Source organism: Penicillium expansum, assembly GCF_000769745.1.
Source record: "Penicillium expansum strain MD-8 chromosome Unknown contig106, whole genome shotgun sequence".
In the NCBI taxonomy this organism is placed as follows: Eukaryota; Fungi; Ascomycota; class Eurotiomycetes; order Eurotiales; family Aspergillaceae; genus Penicillium; species Penicillium expansum.
Genome location: NW_015971230.1, coordinates 23,587 through 51,513, shown reverse-complemented (window position 1 = coordinate 51,513; position 27,927 = coordinate 23,587). Strand labels below are relative to the sequence as shown.

The following is a 27,927-nucleotide window of genomic DNA, read 5'->3' as shown; positions in this document are numbered from 1 at the left end:
TCGGATACTCACCACCGCGCGGGCCTGCGAGTTTTCTCGGTAGCGAAGCCGCAGGTCACGATCGTAGTCCGCATCGCAAAGAGAGGTCAGCGCAATGCCTCGGTAAGACATGTTGTTCAAGCCAGCGAACAGTTCCCGACCCCAACTCAGGCCATAGAATTGGCACGGCGCCGAAGCCTTGTGCTATGGCCATAATCGGCGTCGCGCAATGAGCTCGAGGCTATGCCCAAGTAGGACATTATGCTAATACAGCAGCTGGTGTAATCTGAAGTTTGAGCAAGGTGGGTCTGGCGTGGTGAGAGAAAGGACGAAGAGAGGATCGAGAAGAAAGAGAAGAAAGATAAAAGAGGGATTGAAGTAACCTTGGAATAGAGGAAGGGACGTGAAAATGCTGGATGAAGTACCGACATACACTCCGTATGTGGCAGGCTTGCCTGTTGTCTTGATGTGGTTTCAACTCCAAAGCTTCACCCTTTAGCCCCGGTCAATATTAGCCAGATCGGAGGGTATCCCCCAGATTTGCGTTGCAAGGTTTGACCGTGAAATTTGGGAGGAAACTGTCAGGTCGAAAAATGATCCAAGTGTGCTTTAAAAGACCCAAAGGGACGGTTACTGGTACTCATCTGGGATCCTTCTTTCGATGGAAATGAAAGATCAACATGCAAAAATAAAATTGTAGTTGAGGAATCCAAAGTGAAAGGTTGCGAAGGGAGGAACTGGAGGGGTGAATGAGAATTGAAAGGTGGTGTTAATTCACGTATGTGAAGTTGAACTGAAAGCAGCTTATTTCCACATCCATTTTTTATCCATCGCTAGCCCTGTGAACGTGAAGCTGGCCGTTCGTATCACTTTGATCGGTCTCTCGACTGATCTATTTTCAACTCCTAAATGAGACCCCTTTGCGTAGAAAGCGTAGAGAGTATCGCAATCTTCGCATCGAATTTTGAACTCCTTGAGGTGGGTAGTCGTATTCCCACAGCATCCCTTATTTTCGCCCTTCGTAGAACAAATTTTGCATATCCATTTCCCAAAGAGTTGGATATCAGCTCCCTTTATTCCTCTAGGTTGTATCGGACTGCTTTCGAGAGATGCGATGGCAGTGCCAACAATCATTCCTGTTCACCTCTGCCCATTGGGTTGGCTGGTTCAACGACAGGTTCTAAATGCTGCTTTAGCTTTAATCATTAGCACCAGGTGTAGAGGCTAGGTCTCATCAAATATTGAATTGACCCAGAAGTCAAAACAAAAGTGGATATCACACTGAGAGTTCGGTGTTCTTCAGGGCCATGAGGGTCGAACCAATGAATAACTGCTGCTGATCTCTTGCACTAGGTATAACGGCACTGGAGGGCACTGGAGAGCACCAGTGAGATTACCGTCGGGGGATTCGTATAACTCTCAGCAACTCAAAATGGTCTCATGGTCTACAGATATCTTGTTAGGTAAAGCCAATATCAGAACATCAACGGGTCCAGATCTTTGCACGCACGCACCATTTAGCACTATATGACGTTGCAACCGCACCCTGTGGTTATAGTGACTTTAACAGAAGGTGAGACCTGTCAATATACGAATATACGACATGATTGCAACCTCATTGCGCTCTTTCTATGTCAAACCCATGGGCCATCAAGTCTGCGGAAGTGGGTAATTGAAAGACGAAAATAGAGGAGCAAGAATAATTCACTTGTCCGCAACTGCGTCTGTGTTTGGAGAGTTCCTGATTTGAGAATTCTTTCCCACGGCTGTGACACGTCGTGATTCCCAGTTTGAACCAGGTACAATCCAAGCTCAGACCATCGCAGTTCATTATATGTTCATTTAGGCTGTCGCCTTATATATAGAGCCCGGGGGAATTCCTAGGGAAGGTATTGTTCACAAATATCACGGCAGCTTTCTTGAAGTTGAACTATTAATTGACAACCAACAAGTGCATGAGGTGTCACGGCCTATAGCTTCATTGTTAGCGGTGATATCAAGGTATCGACTTAGGTCCAAACCTCATTGCGCGTGAGAAGACTGCAGGAGATAGAGCCTGGATACCCAACCGGTAATCGAGAGGAGGTCATGGGTAAGTGCAGGAGCCGGGCATGGGGAGTACTGGCTGGTGTCGGTTGGGATGACGAGAACAACAGATTGATTGGGGCGCTGGCTGGGCGGTGCAACAATATCGCATTGTAGTCAGCCTCTCATAGGGAGACATGGTGGAATTTCCCCCATGTTGAAAGTATGAAAGAAAAAATCGGAAATGACAAGCGGAGAAGAGAAAAGAAGGAAGTGGGAAAGTGGGCAGCTTTAAGTAGCCGTCTGAGGCAAACAAAAAACGTCGGAGCACTTACGACCAAGTAAGTATTCACGTCCAACGCCAGATTTAACTACCTAGTAATATACTGTCTCTGGATCTGGGTATTGAAGTACAGCTCGTGGAATTATTAGATAACTGTCTAACAAAAGCTATGTATGGGTGCTAAAAGAGAGTCCATATGCTCACCTGGTACTGACCGGACTATGCGGACCTGCCTAAAAAAGGACAAACAGAAGAATAATGCGAGATCTTCCGTGCAAAGATATGATTTCCTCAACGCTCATTTGGTTTATGGAGTACCTGCACCTTGCAGCAAAAGGAAACTATATTCTCCGGGCTTTTCTATGTACATAAATACCATCGAGGCGCCGGTCAATTTATTGCTCAAAGGCCCTCATAACCGCGAGGCCCGCAACTGAGCCCGATGCAACGCGATTGTGACCTAAAAGATTACTAGTCAGTCCATCGAATTCGGAGCCATGGGCGTTACTTCAACATACCACCGTATCGAATCCGTTCCCATCTAACTTTCTTCACAATCTCCGTGCCATCTTCATTGCTGATCTCGTTCTTCCAGATCTTGACCTCGCTAGGGTTACCGTCCTCGGCTTTGTGATACGTCATAGCGCCGGGAGCACTCTTGATGTCTTTGCCCGTGGCGGCCTCCCAAACACGGCGTCCTTCGTACCAGGGAATTTCGGCATCGTCTAAAGCATGAACGATCGTCAGATCAAGGCTTTTATCGGTGTATTCCATATCTACACGGTTCAAGGAAGTAGTGTTGACGCCGGTAAGACGAGCCAGTCTCCCAGCCGTATCCCAGTGATCCACAATATGGCTCAACAACCATTTCTGAGCCCGAGGATACCCCATGATGGGTGAAAGCATAGGCGGCGTGAGGCCTTTGAAGCTGTAGGATTCGATAAGATTGGCTAGGCTGCTGAAGGACGCCAATAGGACAACACCGGCAAATGGCTCGGCATTCTTGATGGCTGGTTGGATAGCAGCTGGGTCAGATGATCCGAATGCAAAACGCTCTGCCACAGCGGTTGTGACCGCAGTTCCCAGACTCTGGCCCACGATGACGATGCGAGAAGTGGGAACCTTTAATGGCCCCGCGGTAAGGAAGTTAATGAGGGATACGCCATCCGTGATAAGACCTTCCTCTGTGGGAGCTCCAGTGCTAACACCAAAGCCGCGATAGTCAATTGCGAAGACGTGAACTGGGTTTGAGGGGGTAGAAAGGCTCAGCATCGAGTTGTAAGTGGCAGGGCGTTGAGCAGAACCCAAGTGCGCTGCATTTCCATGGACTGGATTGGTCGAATGTCAGCTTATTGCAGTGGTAATTCAGGCTGTCTATCACCTACAGCTTACGACGACTCGTGCATTGGGTTCATTAGCGAGAAGCTTGTGGGCAACTGTCTTCGTGTAATCCTCGGCTGGGCCCGTAGAGGGATTCTCCATCAATTCCTTTTCGTGTTCCAAGCAAAGATGCAAGGGCATCAAGTGCCAGCCATAAATAGTTTCATTATCAGGCGTGACCAAATGAAACGGTTGGACTTGGGTTTCTTTGAGGGTCGGTTAGTATACTTAGTTCGATTAGCATTCACCGGGGCGGAGACACCATACTCAAAAATCCAAATTGCTCAACTTGATTGACATCCTGCCACAGGCTTGGGTTGATCTTGTTTGCATAAAGAACACTGTGTTGTCTATGTTAGCTCACTCTGAGCGTAGGCCCAGACTAAATACATACAAGCGTTGGACCTCTGGAAAGATTAAGGAGAGGAGACACAGCACATAGAGCAATCCACCGGCTGCAAGAGACCAGTAGGCCTTCTTGAAAATAGGTTTTAGCTCAACCATTATGTGTTCAGGGGTTGAGGTAATGTCTGTTGACAGCCAACCCTTGGAAGACGGAGGTGAGCGGACAATCTTGGAAGAGGCGCTGATAAGCGGCGCGTTATCGCGTCTCTCTCATTTCTCCCTTCCACCCTCTCCCCATCCCCCTCCAACATTTCGCTATAGAATGTTTTTTATAATTCCGTCGTGGATATTGTCATTATCTTTTTGAATCCACCATGGCCGAAAAGCGCAAACTCCCGGCCCGTGACCGCCGCGAATCTGCAGCCAAAAGACGTGTCTCCGAAGCCACGCCGCAGTCTCACAAGAAAAAGGCGCCAACTCCTCGCGCTCCATCCCCCGAACTAGTTGACGCTCCTCTGCCAACAAAGGTCAAGGATGGAGATCCCTTGCCTGTTGTCCGCATTCGACAGCCACTTTCCTTGTCGGACAATGAGTACCAGTCAATTGCTGAAAGGTTTGGCATCGCCGCCCCCAGTAGTGTTACATGACTGACATTCTCTTCTCTTCACAGTGCAGTTCTCCTCGCTTCACTCGAACGATCGAAGAAAAAATGGCTGAGCGATGGCATTCTTGTTCGATACTACACAAAACCGAAGAAAACGAAGCGCGAACAGATCGAAAAGAACAACCCATCGAAAGACACCATGACAAAAATCGGGCCCTGCGATGTGACGATCGGTCCCCATTTCTTTGATGCCATGATTTACATTGTCAAAGATCCCAGTGCACCGCCGGCACTTCAATACGCACCCCAGCAACGACCTATGGTTCACTATGGCCACCCTAATAACTTCCAACAATACCGACCGTATCCCACCCCATCCAATCAACAACGACCTGCGCAATATCCTCCCGCTCCTCCGGGTCGCCCAGGGTATACAGGAAGCCACCCTTCGCCACAACAAGCTCGTGGCCTGAATCAAGGCAATGCGCCCTCTCCCCAAGGAGGGCAAAAGCCACCCCAAGGGCAAAAGGGCCAACCAGCCAAGCCCAGTCCAGATCCTGTGATTCAAATGCTAGCTACAAGGGCAGCTGCAGACCCTGAACTGAAGGCCTTGATGCGTGTTGTTGCCTCAAGCCAAGCATCCCAGGAGCAGCTCCGGGCTTTCCAAGCACACATTGACGAACTCAACGCAATCATCAAATCAAGAGAGCAGCAAGAACAACGGCAGCAACCTGCAGCAGGACAACCAATTACACAACAATCAACCCCTACACCACAAGCTCAAACTCAGACCCAGAAACAACAAGGTGGTGGGACGAAGTCAGTATCGTTGGAGAAATCCCCCCAAACCTCGCAGACCCCATCCAAAGGTTCCAAGCAGCCACCTGTGAAAACGGAGGCGCAGCCTCAGACCCCTGCGCAAGCCCCACTGAGCCAGGCTCCTAAACCTCCCCAGAGCGCCACTGGACCGGGCACCATTAAGGAAGAGCAATCAGGCACAGAGCACAACGGATCCCAGCCTGCACCGTCCGGGGCAGGGCACCCAGTTGTACCGAACCAATCAACGACGCCTGGTGCTACAAGTACTCCAACCCCTGCTTCCACTTCCCAGCAGCAAAATCCTTCGGTAAAGCCAACACCACCAGCCAGCGCCCAACAGCCCGGGGCACGACCAGGACCACCATATACCCCCCACCAACAACCTGCTTACGGGTCACAACCTCCACTTCAGTCTCGCCCACCCCAATACGGATCTCCTGTCCCATTCCCCCGCCCACCTGCAATTCCTTACGTCTCTCCACTTGGCTCTCCGCCGGTGAACTACAAGTCTGTGGTGTTCGAATTCACATCCCCCTTAACTCCATATGGAAGCAGTACGTCAGGTCATGCTGGCTCGGGTGACCGCTATCTTTTCCCTGAGTACACTATTCTTGAATGGCTCCCAGCCGAGAACACGGTCATCGCCTCTTTTTTGGTAGTCCGGAAGGTTGCTCCAAACACACCATTCCCTCTTGAAACTGCCACAGAAGCTGCCAACTCCAAAAGCAAAGGAAAGGGGGCATCAAAAGCTAAGAGTGAAACGAAACCCAAAACTGAGAAGGGAAAACTACCAACCGATAGCCCAGTCCCCATTCCCCAGCCAGGGACGCCTGCGATTGGGACACCACAAAAGCAGGAATCTGCCGACCAACCAGGTCTTCTGACACCTGGCCTCCCAGGGACTCCTGTCAACGAGGCGAATCTCAAGGAATATTGGCAACCAGTCACGTTCCGCATCCACGCCCCCAATGCCAAAATCCTTGAACCTCTCGCCCGCGTCGTCAAGCCAGCCGACGAGGTGCGCAAATATATGAACGATATCATGGACCGCGCTGAGCGTGCCCCAGATGGCTACCTTGCCATGCGTCTGCCTCGCGAGGCGGCTTCAGAATCCTTCGAAAAGGACGGGACACCTGCTTCTTCCGGCAATGTCGGTTCCGGAACCCGCAGTCGTCTTTCCCGTGTTCAGCTCGCTGGTGAAGAATCCGAGCCTGAGAATTCTGCTTTCAAATTCGAGGAGGATGAAGAAGATCTCAAGGATTTCTATGATGCGCCGAGCGGGCTGCCACCGTTGAAGTTATGATGATAGGTTTGTATACTTCTTGAAGCGTCTGGAGGTCCACGGGCCCTTACATTCGGTGGTTATTCCAAACCGCACGCGGCATTGCAGAAAGATCGAGTAACTATATAGCATCGATCTACCAATCACTGAAAAATGTGGTTGAGAACGGAAAGGGCCCGGTGGCAACGGCAATCCTTGCGAAACGTTTCGAATTTATATAGAACTCAGAACCTCAAGGATGCCTCTGGGTTGAGGTTTGTACAATATATATGGTTCTACTTGTGCCAGTTGTTAAATCTACCATAATGAAACGTCGAAGCCCTTACGTTCAGAGATGCACTGGATGTCATCTTCGACTCCCAAATTTTGCGGGAGTAATATCTTGCCCCCAAACTACATATTTAAAAGACGGCAGATTGCATAAAAGTATGCTGCTGAAAATAATGCGAGCTTTGGTTGGCCCGAAGCATTCAGGCGTGTTGGGCAGGTAATTAATATACGTTTACTGTAATTTCGCTCCAATCCCAACACCAATGACACCAATTCGCGGACATTATACCACAGCCTCGTCCTGTAACATATTCAAACAAACGCTTGCTCAGTAAACAGCCAACAAACGGACCCCTTAACCCCTCCCACCAGAATATCTCGCTTCATCACCAATAATACCAGCCGCCTCCAAAAGCCACCTCGCACTCTCTCTCGCCGGATCCCCAGCCCCAGCCTTGATATTGACATTACGACGGCGCTCAGCCTCCCGTGCCTCAAACTCCCACTTTGCCCGCTGGATCTCCACCGGACTCAAGCTCGGGTCTACGGAGAACGACGAATCCGGATCTGGGATGATACCCCAAATCTCTAGGGTATATAGATCAAGCTTGATCTTTGTGGACGGGTCTTCGGGGGATGTATTGGCAGCGGGTAAGAAGACGCCGTCGTGTCCGAAGGGTGCAGCGTGGAACTCAGCCGTCTCTAGGTTCGCGTCGATTATGAGACTTGCTGCTCCGTGCGGGGCCGGGTAGGTCTGGTGCGTGCGGGACGGGGCTGGGATTTGGCAGCCAATTGCGATGCCGGTGTTGGGTGAGAAATACGCGATTGGGGTGTTGGGTTTCTTTGCAGATGATGAGGGATTGCCTGGGAGGAGTAGGTGTTTTGGGGATAGTTGGAAAAGGCAAGGGAGGAGGTCAGAATTGTTCGAAGATGAGCTTGAGGTTGATGTGGAAGTTTTCCACGTTTGGGGAATGTAGGCGCCGAGTGTTATCAATTCTTCGCTGCTTGAGTCTGCTAGAGATCCTTGCAGGAGGAGGAGGGTGGCAGTTTGCCAGGTAAGGACGTGGTGGGAGAAATATGTTAGGGAAGATCCGTGAGCGCTTGTGGAGAAGACGGGATGTAGTTTGACGCTGCTTCGAAGGATATTGATATCGGCTGATGTGGATGGGAGGAAGAATGAAAGATGCGAGGTAAGTGTTGGATTCAATATGGCCGACTCAAAGCTTCCCGGAAGTGTAAGTGCAGCCGGTGGTGAGGGGGGTTCTTCGTTTTCCTTGCTCTCCTCCTGTTCGGTCTCTGCAGCTTGGTCTTTATGGCGGCGTTGAGAGAGGTCCAAATTTTTGCTGAAAAGCATATGCTCAAAAAGAGCCGTGAGCGGATCGAACAGATATGGCAGAGACAGTGATATCGTTCGGGCAAAAGCCTTGTAAGATATCCCGTCCTCACTCTCTTCTGGTGAAAAGGCTGCAATGATACTGTCTGCTTCTTTCTTAACCAATTCCATATGTTGACCATCCAGTCCAGACGTGTAGACTTTCGTAGACTCTAATGGCTTTAGTGGTGCAATGACAAGCAGCAACATAAGTAACCGGCGGAATGTATTGATAGAAATCCGGGTCTCGTAAACGGTCTTGTCGACACGGTGATCGTGTTTGAATACTTCAATCGCATCAAGAGACTCTAGTGCTGCAAGTGCAAGGTCGTCATCCTCATCCTCATCGTACTCATCGTTGGCCGATTCGTCTATGGAGAACCCCAGCGCATGAGAATGTCCAGTTGAAGCTTCGGAATCCTTAGGGATACTTTCTCCGTTAGAGTCGGCGGGGGTCTTCCTCCCCACATCAGCCAGACTACCAAAGAGTAGCTTGATTCGATCCTTGTGCCCACGCTTCAGCGCTTTCCCATAGCGCTCAGTCAAGAGCACAACTACCTTGACCATGGCCTCAAAGGTCAGCACACTGGGCGCGAGCGTGTTTTGGAATGGAAATGCTCCCAGATAAGAGACCATTCGAAATATCACCGGTCCTGCATCTAAGTGCTGGTTATGCGAAGCGCTATAGATACCATCTGGGATGCCTAAGAAGTCTGAGAGGACTTTCTCATTCCAGTACCGCAGGCCTCCCTGCTCTAAGGCCCGAGAGTAGAAGTTGTCTTTGAAATGCGTGAGTTCTAATGGAGTAAAGCATTTCGTGGCGAAGCGTTCAGCGAGCACCAAACTTAACTCCTCTGTTTATGCATGTTGTTAGAAATACCATATTCACAAGACGGAGAGGTTTCTTTGTCAAGCACAAGGCCATGTTGTTCACAATCATGGTTGATCAAGCAAGTGTGACATTGTTATGTATCCTGAACCTAACCATAAATGTAGCAGATCGAACTCACCTGGGGATGATGCGCCATGCTCATTGGACTGGGCTACACCCATTGTTGATGGTTGATGCGGGGACGACCCCACTGTTGGGCGACTGCTACGGAACGTAGCAGTGCTCAGGAGCTGAGATCAAGCGAGAAGTTGGAAGAAGAGAAAGAGGTAGAGTTAAATGGTTCAATGATCAAGTCACCCCTACAAAAGCAGCATCAATGAAGAGTAGTAAGTCAACATGGAGAGTGGAATTCCATGAGACGACGTCAGGCCGTTGCCTGAGGCATCCTGCTCTAGACTCTTGTTTTTTATGCCTGAGGCTTCAATTACCTGTGCAGATTACGTAAGGTTAGCTAATGATGCGAGGTCCAAGCTCTAGAGTCAATACTTCACGTGATAACTACCCCTGATGATCATCACTCCATGTCACGTGATTACTCTCAATCTTATATCCAATTCACCACCTACCTACGTACCTACAGCTGTTGTAGGTGGCCTCCCGACATCTATGAATCTGAAACCCCACCTAGGCACTATTCTTTGTTTGTTTGCACTTCATCACTTCGGACTTTTTTCGGCCTCCTTTGGCTTACGTACCATTTATGTGGAGAACTAACTGGCAATGCAACCAACGATATAGCATTATTAGCAGCTACTAATTCTCTTGTTAGGAGGAGACATTCATCCACAGGGTTGAAACGCTCATGTCATTTTGACGATCAATCGAGCCTATTGAGGCTGAGTCAGAATACATACTCCATACTCCCCACTGCTGAGCTGATGGGTTGGTCGAAGGAGCTTCGGCCATCGACCCACAATCAAACCTTGAATAGATTAACACACATACTCAATCGGGAATATTTCCGTAAATGTAGAAACGCTACAGAGTATTGAGCATCTAAGATCCTTATAGACACTTTGCCCCGATGAAAATTTAATCGTTGTCCTCTCCCTGCGCTTTCATTCAAATATACCATGTAACCCCTCTAGTATAGCGCCTCCTGGGCAATATGAGACATTTAGTCTGTCACACTAGTCGTATCTACTCCAAGGGATACAACATATTTAATTTAAGTGTATGTGTTTGCTAGTATTGTGTATGTCGGCATATCTCCTAGGTATGTATTTTAGGATGTATTTTAGGATGTATTTTGATGTGGGTATGTATTGTGACGGTGTATTATAAAGGTATTGTTACGTTGTATGTAATTCGGACTACAATCCAGGTATCTGTATCTATACCAACCTCCATGCAGAATGGGGCTGTTGTAGAAAGCAGGTTATAGTGCGGAGTACTTCGTAGCGTGCATACACTTGCAGGGATCCAAACTCGATGCGATTCGTTCCTAGTTTTTTTTTAGGAAGCTCCTTGACAAGCCAAACAAAAACGTAAACCTTCCACAGGGCTAAAAAAACTACTTAGTTAGCGCTGACGACTGTGTGAACATTTGAGTCATTTATATCCATCTAGATTCAATGTAATGGTGTTCTTATTTTATACACAACCCTGAAGTTATAAGAGTTATATTGCACATTTCTTTCGAATTCACGGTCTCGTAAGGTAAATTGTTTCGCGTCGAGGGCTGGGGTACGTTGTATATTGAGTGATACAACATATGTATTGGGAGATCTAGACGGTCTGAAGAGACTTAGTACCTACTCCGAGGGGAAACGGACAAATATACGTACCAGTTTTAACAACGAGCTATTGGGATATTGTTCTTGCATAGCTAACCGCCACTCAGCATCAAGACGCAGCAAATTCCCTGATACTAAACATTAGCGGCATGAAGCCAATGTTGGGAGTTAGCAATATGATCTAGACTCGACGGTTGTATACCGTTTTCTCCATGGCCATTCAATTCACCGAGATAAAATGAAATTAGATTGTTCCTTCTATTGGCTAACATTTATGACACACTGCTTACTTTCTGACCATGCTGGCAAGTGATATCATTATCCTATGACCTAAATAAAAAGTGTAGATGGTGTAGATGCGTAAAGAAAGCACACAGGACATAAAAGGGCACGTAGCTATGGCTCTATAAACTGCCTGAAGAAAATTTCCATCATTTTCTGTTCGCAACTCATCCCACCACAATGTCTCTCTCAGCTTATACCACAAACCGTTAAAGAATTACAATTATCTTAATATTTATCTTCCAATGGTTGGACCCGACAGTCAGCAGATTTGAAATCGCACTGCAGCTCTGGTTTCTATGACATTAATTGATTGGTAATCGACCATGTAGTCAGGTACATGTTTGTTCTCCATAAACTCATTCTCTCCGATGATGGTGATTGAACATGCAATGGAACACCAGCATCTGACACTCGCATCGAGATGGCCTCGACCAGCTGTCATGGGACCTGGCTTTGCACGCTGAGGTTGAAGAGGCCATATATGATGTTTTCAAACAGCATCGATTATATGCTGTCGGATGCCTCATCCATATGGTACAGCCTTTGTTCTGCCTTATATAATGTGTGAGAGAGGTTTTTTTTGGCAGATTAACTCCTGTTTCCTTGGGCACTCGATCACCTTTTGCGTTATCCCTTTTTTTCCTATAATCAGGATCGTCTGCATGGTATATAATGCAGAAAACAGGTGTGTTGTCTTCAAAATATGATATACTTAATAGATGGTGCGCACCTACCTTCAGAATATATTTCAACAGCGGCCAAACAATCAACTCTGTAAATTGTACGAAATAGTCTATAAACTCCACAGAGATAACCCTCATAGTTTACTCTTGATGTCATTGATCTAAAACACTCACAATAGATCAACTTTGCTCATTAGATGAGAACTTCAGTCGGGGATGCACGCAGATGGCCTGCGCGCCTTTCTGCCCGAAGCCGAATGAGGTGATCGACACAGCCTTGAGATCAGGCACGTGCACTGGCCGATTCAGATAAGCAATCAGGTCATACTGCTGTAGAGCCGAGTCGATATTATCGGCGTTGCGATTACCTGGAATTCAGCATCTGCAGCGCCCCGTTGACCATCCATGCACCGGCAGCACCTTTGGAATGACCAGTCAGGTATTTCTGGAAGACCCTCCAGAAGCAGATTGCCCTTACGTCGCCCTAGTGCTGTCAGCTGCTGCTGGAGGACGCTGGATTCATTCTTATCGTTCATCATGGTGGACGTGCCATGGAACGAAGCCACCCGCAGGTCGTCGATGGTCAGACCCCAGGTCGCGAGGGCCCCGGTCAGCGGGGCGATAGATGAGTCGTGGCGCCAGAAATCATTACCCAGCGAATACTGAGCATCTCGCTCTTCTTGGAGGAAGTCTCCTAGGATCTGCTCGTGGCGTTCCTGGCGATACGTGACCACGTCAATTCCAGGGTCTTGTTCTAGTACCACATTCACTTCGAAATCAAGCTGATCGAGCGCCACTGCCCGGGCCTCAGAGATCTGCTTACGTCGGAAGTTGAGACGATGGCGATTACTCATCTTTAGCAAAGGAGAAGGAATGTTTGACGCTGACGTTGTGCGCCTTGCGTTGACTAGCACACCCTGCCCTGGGGCTGGGACAGAGCGGCCAGCCTTATCACTGGAGGTGCTCACAAAAGCAACAATGCCGCGGATCGGGAGCCCCATCTTCAGCGCCAAATCGGCAGTAGTCAGGACCTGCAAGCCGCAGCCTTGTGATTCTATAAACCCATTACGAGTCGTGGTGGTTGGTCGCGACATTTCGCTAGGCGCTCTGCCTCGCGCAATCTCATCGAGGGAATTGGTTGTCGCCTTCATGTTGGCAAATTCATATGAGGTCTCCGATGTGAAGTCATCACACCCCCCAACGAGGCAGAATTTGGCCTTTCCAGTCACAATCGTGTCATAGCCCAACTCTAGGGACTCCACGGCGGTCGCGCAGGCTCCAACTGGGGTTCGTATGGGACCACTGGCTGATAGCAGCAGCATGTTGACCCAGGCACTGATAGTATTGACAAACGTCTCTTGTAGGATGTCACTCTGGACTTCCTGCCCGGTGAATCGACCGTTGAACATTTTTCCTAGAGACTGGCTGTTTAGTTTTCGTGTCGACCCCAGCCGGAGTACGGCTGCCCTTCAATGACACCAGAGAAGTGAGTGATGAAACCCATCATCCACGCCATTTCGATAGCGCCCTCTAGGGAAAACTTTCCTTGGGCTTCCATTTCCCATCGTGTGCGGGCATTGCCATGCGGTCCTAGTTCAGAAAAACCCATGACTACAACCGTGCGGTGCAGATCTACCATTCCCTGCATGTCCGCGCTGAGAGGTGCGATGTCGCGATCGTATTCTTGAACCCGAGGGAAGTCCTGCCGGACATGCGCTCTATGTTCTAGCTCAGATACAGCTGCTGCCTGTGCTACCGGGCTCGACCACTCCGCCTCGATCTTATCCTCTTGGAATAAAGCGGCTTGAATCTCACTGCGATCCTTGAGGTTCTTGTCGCAGCTGGCCTAGGGATTCTGGTAGGTTGGGGACTTGGGCCATACCGCCTGTAAGATCGGCATAGACCGGTGCTTCCTGGCAGAGCTCGTACATCGGGCCGACGCAGAGGCAAACCAGTGCATAAGCCATCTCCTGAGAAAAAGTCCGCATTCCGGCCTTCTCGATTCCCTCAGCCACGAGATCATTCTGATTCATCAGTCCCGTGCCACGCGTCCAACCGATGACGGCGCCACAAATGGAGAGATAGTCCTGCCAGTTCTCTGAATACCAGCTGTTAAAGAGCGTTTCAAGGGCCAGCTTCGATTCACTATAGAGGCCATCCCCACCGAACGTGCCGTGGCTTGGGATAGCGGTAACAAAACCTGGGTAGGGTGCGACCGATGGCCATGTTTTTCTTTGTAGGTCTTCACGATCCCCAGCAACCGCAATATGTTGGTGAGCATGATTCGATGCGCAAGCTCCGATTTGGAGTCAATAATATCTAGGGCCCGTCTTTCTCATCATACACGTATTCCACTAGGGCGGCAACGTCCTGTGTACTCCCCTGGTTGAAAGGTATGACCACAAGCTCTGAGCCTCGCGCTCCATGCTCCATCTACAGGGCTTGATACTTTTGCGCTACCTGTGGAGACATCGAAGAGGTTGTGACAAGCACTCGTGCTCCCCCTTGGAGGAAATGCATAATCATGGCGGCTCCGATAGACCCGATTCCAGCCCCTGTGATCAACACCGTTTGGGCACTCAGAGAATCACCTTGTGTTTCCACTTCGTGGAGAGCCTGGTAAAGATGACGGGTCAGCTCCGCGGAGTACTCCCATCTGGATGCTGATCGCTTTTTCAGATGCAGGTATGGTTCAGTTGCGACTAGAGGGTTTCCGGCCGGTCCCGATCTTGGCATGGCGAGGTCGGCAAAGCGTGATACCTCTGTCCGGGGTTGTTCCTGATACTGCAGGCTCCCTTGGTCATCCATCGTTGTGACGCGCGCCATTTGCCGGGGAGCACCTTTGATTGCTGGTCCCGACAGCAAGCTATCCGTACAATTGTCTTTCAGTGTCTGAAAGATCGGTCGCAACTGAGAGCGATCTTGTAATTGAGAAATCATCTCATCCAACACCGGCAAGATCGTCTTGTCCGATGCGTTTGCAATGTGATAGCACCTCTTCACCACCTCAGCTCGATCTAGCATGCTGGTGTCTGCGACGGTTGATGTAAGATCAAACAGCTCCAACAGACTTTGGCGTGCCCAATTCCACGCTGAATCATAGCTCCGGATCATTTTGGCATCAAACCGTGGTCGAATACCCTGGGCATAGTCCGAACCATGCTCTGCATGCCAGAGATTGAGGTCGGCTTGAAGTCCGGTGGCTATCTCGTCGCGCAGGCTATCCAACGCCTGTCGATCCGCCTCCAGATCCACCCCTAAATGGGCGGCATAGATCTCGAGCAAGCGCTTCGACAAGGCATCTTGGGATTCGGTCAGGGCTCGGACCGCTTCTGGATCCATCGTGACTCCAATGGCCGCGCCACTAACATGCGATGCCTCAGGTGGAAGAAGCGTTAACCCTTCCCGTTTGGCATATACATCGACGGCACGCGAAATAAAGTCACGAGCGTCGGATTCAGCGGCGATTCGGCTGGTGGGTTGCATGGTGACGGCGCAGAGCAAACATGCGTCTTGTGAACCCGATTGAAGTCCCCACTGGGTGTGTAGCTGCTCTCGAGCAGTGGCAACAGTGAAGTTGCTGGGCATTTTTGCGGTGAATAGGCTGTTGATCATGGCGGTGGTGACCTTCCCCAGGCCACCTTTATGGCTCGACTGGATTTCTGGCCCAACTTGGGCGAGCGGCAAGTCCTCAGCGCGGTCCGGCAACAAGCCAAATTCGCTATGTAGGTCACCGATAATTTCATTTTCCAAGATTGATCTGCCTGCAGGATGGTGCTCGATTGATTAGCACGCATGATATTTACACGGGAATGTCGAAATATTTTCCTTCGGCCAGAGCCTTGATAGACTTGCTCCCATCAATTTCAGCTGCCGATCGCTTGAGCGCTCTGGCAACAATTGCGAATAAGATATCTTGCGCCTGGATGCTTTGATCCTCGATATCGATGACTTTAATGTGCACTTTTGGGGGCAGGGCTGTCGTTGTCACCTCCATGGTGACTGTGGGAGCCAGCAGGGCTGCCTCCGGGTTTGGTGGTAACATCTGTGTTTCCTTCTGTGTCTGTGTCTCCACTGGATTTAGTTGATTTGGCTCCCCGGTGTAGTAGATGTCGTCCATGTCTTTTTCGGAATGGAGGAGCTGGCGCGGTGCCGGCAAAGTACATTCTTTGGTTGGATGGGTTGTGTCGATGGTTTTGCGCAACATACCCAGCAACGTTGCACTTGGACCAACCACAATGATGCGCTCGGTCTCTGTGCGAGACACAATCACATCTTGGGTTTCGATCCATCGCACAGGGGAGGCAAACTGGTACCTAATGGGGTGCTTGGCTGCTTAGTTCAAGATCTTGTCTTCTGGGAGTATGAGATCTACTCACACCATCAACTCCATCAAGAGCGTGCGTGCGAGCTTCCGCTCAGTATCATCGTTCATCATCATTGTGTTTTGTTTTTCTTCTGCACTTGGCCTGCCCTGAACCACCTTGAAGGGAGTCTGTAGCGTAGGTAGTCGGAAGAGCCTTCTGCTTTTCCTGGCTGCAGGCTCTCTGTCGACTTCACATGTGGATATTTATTCAAGCTACTGTTCAGGACTAGATCTTACATGAGCTGTTATATGTGCGTGTAGGCACATTTCCACCTATATGGGACACCTGCCTGTGTGATCATGGCGTATCGATGGCTTAGTATGTAAGAGTGTAATAGTGTAATCTACATGTGTGTATGTATGTATATTTATTCCTCCATTACGCAGGTACACGTATCTGTATCGTGGTACGTATCAGTAACGGTACGTATGTATCTTATAGATTATCAGACTAGCAGACGCTAAAGAATATGTAATCTTAATATATAGCATGGTCTCAGCATCCAATCAATTACGCACCAGGTGTCACTAAGGATATTACAAGCAAGAAGCTCTGATGACAAGATAAAGCCTCAATTATTTCGCTTACGCACGGATGGGGTGATCACGGTGGATTCCCCAGGACATTTACGGCCGTATGAGATTTATCATTTATCATTTTTCCGTCTTGGCCAAAATTGGCGAAACCAATGTACTATGGAGACAGTTTGGGGGCTATTTACCTGATTCATGAAAATAAAAATAAAATAAAAGATAAAAAAATAAAAATAAGACGTGGCCTGACTGGGAGTAGAGATCTCGGCACTTCCAGTTATCTTACTCATCTGCCGTCACGGGCCAGAGCCAGTCCCCATCATTAGCAGCTATACCCTTCTGCGCCGCCATCAAAGCCTTCGAAAGACACTGACAACCCTCACCAGGTCCATCAACCGCAAAATTGAAAACATCTTCTGTAGCACGTATGCCACTAGGGCGGCAACGTCCTGTGTACTCCCCTGGTTGAAAGGTATGACCACAACCGTCATTTGGTGTCGAGCGCCCAAATTGCAGTCGAGGTTGTGGTCCCTCACGGAGACCGAGATCAAGCTCTCCTAGCTGTCTTCGTCTTCAAGCCAGTCAGACTGGCAGGCAGCGAGCTCCTTGGACAAGTCACCCCAGACTTACGAGCCTGGGCATTGGATCTCAAGGCTCAACTCGCTCGGGTCCTTCCACCATATATGCAACCATCTCTGTACGTTCCAACCAATTGGGTGCCAACAACTTCTGCACATAAACTAGACCGGAAGACACTTCGCAACGCGGTGGCAAAGCTGAGCGATGGTCAGTTGAAGGGTTACTCCCTTCGCGAAGATGGTCGCCGCGTGCCTGATACTGTATCTGAGAAGAAGGTCCAGGAACTCTGGCATCGCATCCTGAAGATTTCCAAGGAGGAAATCCGATCAGAGGACAACTTCTTCCAGATGGGCGGAGATTCCATTTCAGCGATGAAAATGGCTGCTACTCTACGGATGAAGACTTTCCCCTCACCGTCATGGATATTTTCCAGTATCCCGTGTTATTCGAGTTGGCTGCCGTCATGGCTGCTAAAGGGTTCGGCAATGGCTACGACCGTCTCTCTTTGAAGCCATTTGAACTCCTGGACAATACTCTGGAGATTTCTGGAATCGTGGGTGAAATTAGCCGTCAATACCCCATCCCGTCTGAGTTCATTGAAGACGTCTACTCAACTAGTCCCCTTCAAGAGGGCATGATGGCGCTTTCCATGCTCAACCCCAAGTCTTACATCCTGCGACGAGTTCTCCGCCTCGGTCCCAATCTGGATGTTGCTCGATTCAAATCTGCTTGGGAGCTAGCTGCCGAGAAGAACCCGATCCTCCGCACGCGCTTCGTACCGACTCCAGATGCCGGGTTTGTACAGGTTGTGGTGAAAGGCAGTATTGACTGGAGGAGGGCAGCCGATCTGAAGCAGTACCTGGAGCGTGATCAGGCGGAGGGAATGGTATACGGGGCTGCACCAGTGCGATATGGTCTCACAGAAGACGGTTACTTTATCTGGACCGCGCATCACGCCGTGTACGATGGCTGGTCGCTGCCGTTGATTATCAGTCAAGTCCAGTCCGCCTACGAGCACGGCAAATGCCCCGATTCCACGCCATTCAATACCTTCGTCAAGCATCTGCAGACCACCGATAATCAATCTAGTCAGTCCTTTTGGGCAGAGCAACTGTCCGGGCCACGTCCATCGGCATTCCCCCAACTGCCCTCCCTATCATACCGACCTTCTGTTAAGGGCAAGTTGCAGCACGAAATCCCCGTGCCACACCTTGCAGACTCCACCATCCTCAGAACCACCATCCTGCAAGCTGCATGGGGCCTAGTCCTTTCCAGATATGCAGATAGCGATCATATTGTATTCGGCATGACCCTCTCTGGAAGCAACGGTCCGGTTTCTGGCATTGATACCATGATTGGTCCAACCATCACAACAGTGCCTATGCGGATGAAATTCCCTCCCGCGCTCACTGTAAGTGAGTTCCTTGCCCAGGTTCAGCAACAGTCGACGAAGATGACTCCTCATGAACATTTCGGGGTGCAAAATATTGCCAGCATCAGCTCAGACTGCGCCCGCGGAATCGAATTCCAGAATTTATTCGTCATTCAACCAGTGTCAGACGCCACTGAGATTGGGGATCTCTTTCCCGGTGTAGAAGAGGTCGAGCTACCCCTAGAGGACTTTGAAAGTTATCCCTTGGTAGTTGAATGCTTCGTCGCCGACGACAAAATCACCATTGAGACCCGCCATGACGAGAATGCCCTCTCCACCTGGCAGGTGCAGACTATCATGCACCATTTCGAGCACATCTTGAAACAAGTCACACAAACTAATGCCCAGGAAGCGCAGGTAGCCTCTGTCGACCTCGTCGGCGCTTACGACCTCGAGCAGATCATGCAGTGGAATAAGCAGTATCCTGAAACTGTCGACTCAACTGTACCAGCGATCTTTGCTGAGCAGATCTTACAACAGCCAGAGGCCTTAGCTGTTGATGCTTGGGACGGCCGTTTGACATACGCTGAACTTGATCACCTTTCGACGACCCTTGCTCGCCATCTCGTCTACGTTCCAGAGGCTCTCGTGCCTCTATGCTTTGACAAGTCGCGATGGGCTGTTGTCGCACAGATGGCTGTCATGAAAGCCGGCGGTGCTTGTGTCAATCTCGACCCTGCGCACCCCCAATCTCGTCTCGAAACTATTGTTAAAGATGCTAAGGCCACAGTCCTTCTGAAAAATCCTATGCCGATGTCCTCGGAGCCTCGGTCGTGTTGCAGGCTGTTGTTGTGACAGAGGACTTCATTTTAAGTCTCAAAGGCCTGACGCACGAGCTGCCAACTATCAGTCCTCAAAATGTCGTCTATGTGCTTTTCACCTCGGGAAGCACTGGTAAACCCAAGGGTATCGTCATTGAGCACGGCTCGCTCTGTTCAAGCTCCAAAGCCCATAGAACACGCTGGGGAATCTGCCCTGGAACTCGACTCCTGCAATTTGCTGCGTATACATTTGATGTGAGCTGTGCGGATATATTCACCACGTTGCAACGCGGTGGCTGTATTTGTATACCATCCGAGGAGCAACGCCTAAATGACCTGCCGGGGGCAATTAACAGCTTCTAGTGCAACTGGGCGTTCTTGACTCCCACGGTCGCTGCTCTACTCCCGGCAGATAATCTCCCGTCACTTAAAACTCTAGTTCTCGGCGGTGAGGCCTCCACACGCAATACCATCGCCAAGTGGCATAGTGTTCTCGATCTCATTGTCTGCTACGGTCCTGCAGAATGCTCCGTATACTGCTCTGGTGCTCCTCCAGCCATCGCTACCAGTAACCCGGCAGACCTAGGTGCAGCCATTGGCTCCCTGTATTGGATCGCTCACCCGCAGGACTCCAACCGCCTCACGCCCCTAGGCTGTATTGGAGAACTGCTTCTGCAAGGCCTAACAGTTGCCCGAGGCTATCTTTATGATGCCGAAAAGACCTCCCAGGCATTCGTCTCGAACCCTATATGGGCACCTCTTTCAGGTTCTCGATTCTATCGCACTGGTGACCTGGTTCGATACAATGAAGACGGCACGATCCGGTTCGTGGGTCGTAAAGACACTCAGGTCAAGGTCCGTGGCCAGCGAGTGGAACTGGGTGAAATCGAGCATGCCATTCGTCTTGCAATGCCCACTCTCGCCCACACGACTGTAGGTGCGGTACAAGATCCTAGTCGTCCACGGCAGATTGTGGTGGCTTTCTTGCATTATAGCAATCGGAGTGGCCCTATCGAGGTCAAGGATATGTCCGACAAACTACAAGAAGAGCTCGTCACACTGCAACAGAGCCTTGGCTAATATCTCCTATCATACATGATCCCATCTATGTTCATCTCCCTATCCCGTGTGCCTCTGACCATTAATGCCAAAGCTGATCGTCGACAATTACGCGATCTGGCGACATCCCGGTCTCAAGAGGATAACTTAGCATTTTCCCTGGCCAACAGCGTGAAGCAGGAACCGAGCACGCCAACGGAAATGCAGCTCCGTGCATTGTGGGCCAAGGTCTTCCAGGTTGAAGAGCATGTCCTGGGCAAAAATGATCATTTCCTTCGGTGCGGTGGAGATTTTATCATCGCGATGAAGCTCACGAGTCACGCGCGATCTGCAGGCTTCAGCTTGACTGTCCAAGATATCTTCCAAACTCCAGTTCTCGAGGATATGGCGGCTCTCATATCCCAAAGATCGCTGCAAGATCTGTCGCCACAGTCGACTGTGTCGTATACTCCCTTCTCTCTTTACCACCTCCATCCCCAGCGCGCTCTGCCTCTACTGCTACCACTTCAGCTGGATCCATGGCCTTCTCCACTGGATCGTGCACGTATGGTATGCAGGCAGCTATACGCTCATGAAGCATCAGTACGTACACATGAACGGCGTCTTGGCACCTCGATACCGGCTGGTGGACCTTCTCTTCCCATACATCGTTGATCCCTTAGTGGGTCACACATGGAATTCATACTACTACCATCACGTCAAGATGCACTATGTTGAGGGCAATGGGCCCCTGGATCTCAATTCGACCATGTGGTACGATCGAGACTCGATCGCCGATTTCGCTCGCTATGTGGGCCGGTTCTTTTTTCTCGTCTCGCTGGAACTGCCGCTGTACTTTCTTCGAAAGGGCCAGTACTCCACTTCGTTGAAGACGGCTTTCTGGGAGTTCAGTAACTATTTGGCCATCGCTCTGCTATATTGCTACGGTCATGCACGGGCCACAATCTGCGTGTTTATTTTACCCCTTATGACACTTCGTGCGGGATTGATGGCAGGTAATTGGGGCCAGCACGCCTTTGTGGATCCCCGTGATCCCTCGTCGGATTTCCGGTCTAGTATAACGTTGATCGATGTTGCTGTGAGTTTTCACCCGATGTAGTGCGTTTCAGATGAACCGCGTGAATGGAACTGACAATTTTCCAGAGTAATCGATTTTGCTTCAACGATGGTTATCACACATCACACCATTTGCATCCCCGGCGCCACTGGAGGGAACATCCGGTGGCGCTTTTGCGGGACCAGAAACGCTATTCGGACGAGCGGGCGCTGGTGTTTCAGAATGTGGATTACCTCATGCTGACTGTAAACTTGTTGCGAAAGAACTATATACACCTGGCCCGATGCATGGTTCCAATTGGCGCCGAACAAAGAGCGATGAGTCTAGAGGAGCGTGCGGACTTGTTACGCAGTCGGACCCGAAGATTCCCCGAGTTGCACTTGGAACGGAAGAGCGCATCTAAGCGGCGGTAAGGCTAGTGGGAGGGTCGGACCGGGGCGGAAAGGAGACTTCGTTGTCCGTGTACAGTGGCTTGTACGGCCGTCAGGTGGCGCACTCATAGCCAGCCGTTCCCTCTAGTGTAAAAAATGAATGGCATTTTTAAGCGATATGAGTAGTGGAAAATTTTTGCTTTGTGGGGATTAAGCGGCGCTAAGAGAAATTGTTCGAAAATGAGTGTTGTCCAAATAGAACTGATATGTAAGCAACCAGGTAGCATCCCCAGGTGGATCCTCTGAAATGCTTAGCCTTCTACCTTGTAGATTACAATACCGGACGGGAAGATTTACCCGAAATACTCAATACATAGAATACCGTATTACTAATATATCTAGTACTGCATTATATACGGAGTACCTGATACTAGATACATGAAACACGGGAAATAGAATACGGAGTACACAACATGACTGGTATACAACACGCAATTCAGGTTACAGGGGTGAGGTATCATGGAGTTAGTTAGGGCTAACTTCTTAGTGCTGACATGCATTAAATTATCCATGGATATAGGCTGCAATTTATTATGTAATTTATTATTTGATAATTAATATAGTGAAGTGTGTATTATTAGATTACTCTACATGCAAACATTGTGGAGCTACCATGCAACAGACAGGCCAGACACAGGTACCGGGAATCCGCAATGGGACTAGCTAAATAATCTCCTGCGAAGTTTTAGAAGATTGGTTGGAGACGGTTGTCGCCTCATAGAGGCCCCGGAACTGACTGGGGGGATCTCGAGCTAGGAGTTCGGCTGGAGGGCCCAGTTCGACAATAGCCCCGTCTGATACCACCGCGACCCGGTCAGCATCCAGGATTGTGGAGATGCAATGGGCAATTGTAATAACAGTGCGGGATGCAAAGTGACGGCGAATAATCTCTTGCATCGCTCGGTCCGTCTCCTGATCCACACTCGCTGTGACCTCGTCCAAAACTACCACCGAACCGGGACAGATCATGGCCCGCGCTAGACACAGCAGTTGTTGCTGCCCAACACTAAACAGGCCCTCTGAGAGTTGGGCATGGATCCCGCCTCGCGAAGCCACTGTGTCCCAGTGATTCACCTCTTTCAGCGCTAGTTCGATCGCCTTGTCATCTGCAGTTGCGCCGAAGGGGTTGACATTCTCGCGAATCGAGCCTGCAATGAGATGAGGGGACTTTGTGACGCAGATTAGCCGCTTATACAGCGTGTCGCGAGCCACAGTTGACACATCCACATCGTCAATGGTAATCCTCCCTTCGGAGGGGCTGAGGAGACGAAAGAGGCTGGTTGCGAGCGATGATTTACCGCTGTAGCACGCAAGATTAGTAGACAATGAGCATGTCAAAGAGACGGCGAGCGAGGAACATTACCTTCCTGTAGCTCCACAGAGGGCGATTTTCTCTCCCGGCGCAATTGACAGGGTGAGATTCCGAATCACTTGGTGAAGGGAGCCTTCATATTGCGCTGTCACATTTTGGAATTCAATCCGGCCCTTCTTAGGCCACCCTGCAGACAGCACAGTGCCCGTTTCATCGGAATTCGACAACGGGGCATCTAGAGTAAATGCCCGAATGCGAGATACCGCACCGATGGAGATTTCCAAATTGGTCCAGTTAGAGAGGAAAGCCTTAATACTGATACTTAATTGCACGATGTTCACAAGCGCGATGCCCGTGAACCCAGCGTCCACCTGTCCCTGGGTGCGCACGCCAATGGCCACCGCTGCTACTACAAGATCCAGCACACGATTTAACCAGCGCTACACACAGTAGAGTAGATAGAAAGGCTTTTGGGAGCGATCAAAGACTTTGCGATTGCGGTGGTCAAAATCCGCGTGCCACTCGAATGCCCGGATAGTGGTCAGGCCGGATATCAGCTCAAGGAATGTGGAAAACAACGGCGCCTTGGCTTCAATATCGAGAAGTCGAAGCTGACGGGCAGTGCGCAAGTAGAATTTCTGAATCATGTAGAATACCGCTAACAGCGCCGGCAGAGCAATGCCGATCCATTTCGAGGTGATTGCAATGATGATCAGGTTAGCTGTACATAGTAATAATTCCACCGTAGTGTTAAAGAGGGCTAGCGGCAGTTCCATATCCGACAATTGGAGATCCTGTGCGAAGCGATTCAGAGTCGTGCCGACATCAGTGGTCGAGAAAAATTGCAACGGTGCTTGAAGGACGGTGGTTAGGAGAGAGGCATGGAATCGCATTGAGGCCCGTGGCAGCATTCGCTCGGTGAGGTGCCTAGGGGTTGGAGTTAGTGTACATGGCTCTGACAGACAGGGGGCAAGGAATGGATATGGGGATCCTCATACCAGACTGCGACAGGTAGTGAGAGAATGGCCATTGCGGAAAGACCACCGTATGCGCCGAGATACGTGCCCATATGGGTGACAGTGTATTGATCACCCCGCTCAAGCCACCATTTGACCATAAATTCTGCAAGGAGGATTGGTCAATGGGATATCAATGTATTGAAGCAAATTGAGCTTACGTGGTAGGGTAAGTCCCACGGCGAAGACAGTGCAGGCAACAAAAAATATCGAGGCGCTGAAAGGGTGAACTGTCTGGATGTAGTAGTTGTAGACAGCTGTGTCACCGGTTCGTCGATCTTCCCCTGTCGGCCCTTCCTCTGCCGATAAAATCCTGGAGATATCCAGGCCATTACTGTTAGATGGTTCAGCACTTTGGTCCTTCTTTGAGGCGCTAAACACCATTTCCTTGGCAATCGCGATAACCTTGCTAGAAGCGCCTTCGTCTGCAATGTGACCTTTTGAGTCCAGAATGATGATTTGGTCCGCATATGCCAGACGTTGTACTGTTTCTGTTGGTTCTTTCTAGATTGTATGAGTTGTTTACCGGTCGTACTCACCAGCATGAGTAGCTATGATGACGGTAGTCCCTGATTCCTTCAGAAGCCCATCGGGCCCGAACAAATTATGAAACAGGTACTCCTCGGTCTTTCCGTCAAGTCCGCTGGAGACATCATCAAGCAATAGAAGGTTTTCCTGAGCATAGACTGCACGTGCAATTGCCTGTGGATGGGTTAGTATATAGCAAGCAATCATGCACTTGTGATTTCCACCTACCAATCGAGCCCTTTGGCCACCACTCAGAGTCATACCGCTGTTCCCGACCCATTCCTGGTCCCCGTGAGGAAATCCGTCGATGTCATCTTGGAGGAGACACATTCCAATCACTTTGTCATACCACGGCTGGTTATACACACTGGTACCCAGAATGTTGCGTCTAATGGTGGCATTGGTGATCCACGGAGTCTGACTGCAGTAGCCTATACGAGGAACGGGCACTTCTAGCCGGCCATCGTGATGCCCGACTTCCCATAGAATGGCTAGCAACAGCGTAGACTTGCCACAGGCAACTGGGCCAACCACAAAGTTGATAGTGGACGGCCGAATCTCGAAGTTCAGATCATTCAGGACCATAGATCTTTCAGAGTCCCAGCCGGCACTGAATCCCTGAGCTCTGAGCATGGTTGGCTGTGCTTTTTCATCTAGGAGGGCGGATGAAAGGGCTGTTGGACTACACAGTCGGCTACTTTCGCCGCAGGTTCCAGTAGGCTTGGATAAATACTCGCCAATGCGAGCCACGGCACCCAAGGTGCTGGCCAACCTTGCAATTGCATCTAAAATGAGGGCCATAGGTGACTGCAGGAGCGCAAATAGGGATAAAGCGGTGTAGGCCTTGTCGTATTTTAGCGTGGGAGAACCATTTCGTTTCGCCAACAGGCTGTACATAGTGAATGCCAGTAGTGGCCCGGAAGAGGTTGTGGTATATGCTGTCGGTCGGTCAGCAGTTTGCGCAGAGAATAATTCACATGTTGCATTTAGTGGGACTCACAAAAGGTGACAATCAGAGTCAACGCTCGCTTGAATGGGGTCGGTCGACTGGGACACCTCCTTTTCCCGCAGACCTCGAAGCTTCTCGGCCATCAACTCCTGTAACCCACCTAATCTTACCTCCTTCATGTTCTTTAGCATTTCTGATGTCGACTGTAATCTGTTCTGGATGGCCTGGAGCCAGCGTTGCTGCCGCTCCCCCATGGTGGTCGCCACCCCAAGTCGAAGGAGAGTACACACTAAGAACCTTTGATATTAGCAAAAAAGAACTTGCTCAGTAGGTCTTTCACATCGACGGCACTTACCGATGAATATGGAGGCAAATGCGACGACTGCTAGACCCAGTTGCCGCTCTAACAACCATAACGCGAGGCCGATGTCAATAGGGCTGGCCCAGACTTCATGAACATATTGAAGACCCGAGCTGATGCGCTCGACATCTACACTCATCAAGGTCAATGCAGTAGAGTCACGTGCGATTCCAATATCCAAGCGCATTGTGTGTCTATAAACCAGTGGCACGAGGCTTCCACGGATCATCGTAATCAAACGCTATGTTTTCTGCTGGCTACCGGCTGTGGTAATTGCCAAACCCAAGTAGATGATCATGGTGGCAACGATCAAGCCATATCCGTAACTCTGGCTAAGAGGCCCATTAGGCTGGGAGACAAAGCTTGCCACACGCGTAAGGAGGAATGGCTGAACGAAGGTAAACCCCGTCAGGCAAAGTCGGGGGAGAATGGCTGCAGCAATGGCCCATCGGTGATGAACCACCAAGAGCATCGTTAAGGCGGAGGAAGACTTGCACTGCACTGTATTAAACGAGAAGAGAAGTAGTCAGTTTGTTGCCCACAGCCGAGCTCACTAGAGGAGATGGGAATTAAGCATACCAGCATCCCATTTTTGCATAAACAGGTCTCCATCCTCTGTATTGTTGACACGTGCATCTATATTGAGAAGTTGATCGGCTTCGAGAACGTCTCGAAATCCCTTTATCAACAGTGGATTCAACCACCAGAACATGCTCCGATTTAATACATTCGCAATCGTTTCTCGTGACAATTTTGTGTCTTTGTCGGCGACAGATTGTCTCTGTTCAACTGATTCCAACAGGAGCTTGATGAGGTCCAATCCAAGGTTGGCGATAAAGACGGCACAGAACGAATGGGTCTGAACAGCTCAGATTTTTCAGGCCCGGATTGCATTGAGTGGTAGCGACAGGCCCAGGAAAAGGAGCAGCAGGGTTGAGGGTCGGGGGGACCGTTAATGCTGTCTGTATGACACACTGATCATGCACAGCGCGGTGACAGCATCAAGACACACCGCTGCAACTGTGATCCGTGTCTTCGGGATCTGTAGCTGTGGGAGTAGCACCAGCACAAATGGCGTAATTTTCACGCAGATCGATAGCACATGGGCGATCTAAACTATTGGAGTCAGTTCTGATCGGTAGGTGGGGTGGTGGAAGAGGCTGGCATACCAGCTTCCCGGGGAACAGTAGCCGCCCCCGAGTCAGTGGAGCGCTGCAACTTCAGCGGTAAAGATGCAGCGGGAGATAGAGCAGAAATATTGCACAAGGCAGAATATTAAAGAATGTGTCTTCGAATAGCAGGGTGAAGTCAAAGCCATTGTGACAGTGAACACCAATGGTGGGACCAAAAACGTTCTGAGCAGCAATATCACACATTGTTGCCTAATTGTTTTCCCCTTCCCTTTCTTTTCTGAAATTCAAGAAAGTGGGAGGGAAGTGGGTTTTAGCTCTGCAGTAGAGTAGGGCCTGGGCCAAGGGAATTAAGAGCCGACATGGTATTTTTTCAAGGTGTCTGGGTATTTTGGGTATTTTGGGGGCGAATTGGGCCGAATTGAACCGAACTGAAATGTACTGGTACGTACCGCCC

At 49.9% G+C, this 27,927-nt stretch overlaps 7 protein-coding genes across 7 annotated transcripts; 3 read left to right on the top strand and 4 right to left on the bottom strand.

Moving 5' to 3' along the window:
* Nucleotides 1-2,682: 2,682 nt before the first annotated feature.
* Nucleotides 2,683-4,171, bottom strand: PEX2_034210 (alpha/beta hydrolase; the record flags this gene model as incomplete). The annotated part of the gene is made up of 5 exons (XM_016740696.1): nucleotides 2,683-2,747; nucleotides 2,806-3,615; nucleotides 3,673-3,873; nucleotides 3,935-4,008; nucleotides 4,062-4,171. The coding sequence occupies 5 exons, from the start codon at nucleotides 4,169-4,171 to the stop codon at nucleotides 2,683-2,685; spliced, it is 1,260 nt and encodes a 419-aa protein (XP_016601309.1).
* Nucleotides 4,172-4,386: 215 nt separating this feature from the next.
* Nucleotides 4,387-6,738, top strand: PEX2_034200 (uncharacterized protein; the record flags this gene model as incomplete). The annotated part of the gene is made up of 2 exons (XM_016740695.1): nucleotides 4,387-4,625; nucleotides 4,683-6,738. 2 exons carry the CDS (start codon nucleotides 4,387-4,389, stop codon nucleotides 6,736-6,738), a joined length of 2,295 nt encoding a protein of 764 aa, XP_016601308.1.
* Nucleotides 6,739-7,342: 604 nt separating this feature from the next.
* PEX2_034190 (TLD domain-containing protein) lies at nucleotides 7,343-9,412 on the bottom strand (the record flags this gene model as incomplete). The annotated part of the gene is made up of 2 exons (XM_016740694.1): nucleotides 7,343-9,213; nucleotides 9,370-9,412. The coding sequence occupies 2 exons, from the start codon at nucleotides 9,410-9,412 to the stop codon at nucleotides 7,343-7,345; spliced, it is 1,914 nt and encodes a 637-aa protein (XP_016601307.1).
* A 2,723-nt stretch (nucleotides 9,413-12,135) lies between these two features.
* PEX2_034180 (Acyl transferase/acyl hydrolase/lysophospholipase) lies at nucleotides 12,136-16,396 on the bottom strand (the record flags this gene model as incomplete). Its single annotated transcript, XM_016740693.1, has 7 exons — nucleotides 12,136-12,323; nucleotides 12,434-13,369; nucleotides 13,435-13,801; nucleotides 13,860-14,133; nucleotides 14,393-15,676; nucleotides 15,762-16,271; nucleotides 16,335-16,396. 7 exons carry the CDS (start codon nucleotides 16,394-16,396, stop codon nucleotides 12,136-12,138), a joined length of 3,621 nt encoding a protein of 1,206 aa, XP_016601306.1.
* Nucleotides 16,397-17,538: 1,142 nt separating this feature from the next.
* On the top strand, nucleotides 17,539-20,707 carry PEX2_034170 (AMP-dependent synthetase/ligase; the record flags this gene model as incomplete). The annotated part of the gene is made up of 4 exons (XM_016740692.1): nucleotides 17,539-17,866; nucleotides 17,911-19,595; nucleotides 19,649-19,882; nucleotides 19,991-20,707. 4 exons carry the CDS (start codon nucleotides 17,539-17,541, stop codon nucleotides 20,705-20,707), a joined length of 2,964 nt encoding a protein of 987 aa, XP_016601305.1.
* A 27-nt stretch (nucleotides 20,708-20,734) lies between these two features.
* PEX2_034160 (fatty acid desaturase) lies at nucleotides 20,735-22,156 on the top strand (the record flags this gene model as incomplete). The annotated part of the gene is made up of 3 exons (XM_016740691.1): nucleotides 20,735-21,129; nucleotides 21,197-21,764; nucleotides 21,830-22,156. The coding sequence occupies 3 exons, from the start codon at nucleotides 20,735-20,737 to the stop codon at nucleotides 22,154-22,156; spliced, it is 1,290 nt and encodes a 429-aa protein (XP_016601304.1).
* A 681-nt stretch (nucleotides 22,157-22,837) lies between these two features.
* On the bottom strand, nucleotides 22,838-26,527 carry PEX2_034150 (ABC transporter, integral membrane type 1; the record flags this gene model as incomplete). The annotated part of the gene is made up of 9 exons (XM_016740690.1): nucleotides 22,838-23,474; nucleotides 23,538-23,895; nucleotides 23,935-24,413; nucleotides 24,485-24,608; nucleotides 24,664-24,987; nucleotides 25,042-25,204; nucleotides 25,259-25,919; nucleotides 26,031-26,268; nucleotides 26,335-26,527. The coding sequence occupies 9 exons, from the start codon at nucleotides 26,525-26,527 to the stop codon at nucleotides 22,838-22,840; spliced, it is 3,177 nt and encodes a 1,058-aa protein (XP_016601303.1).
* Nucleotides 26,528-27,927: the final 1,400 nt, after the last annotated feature.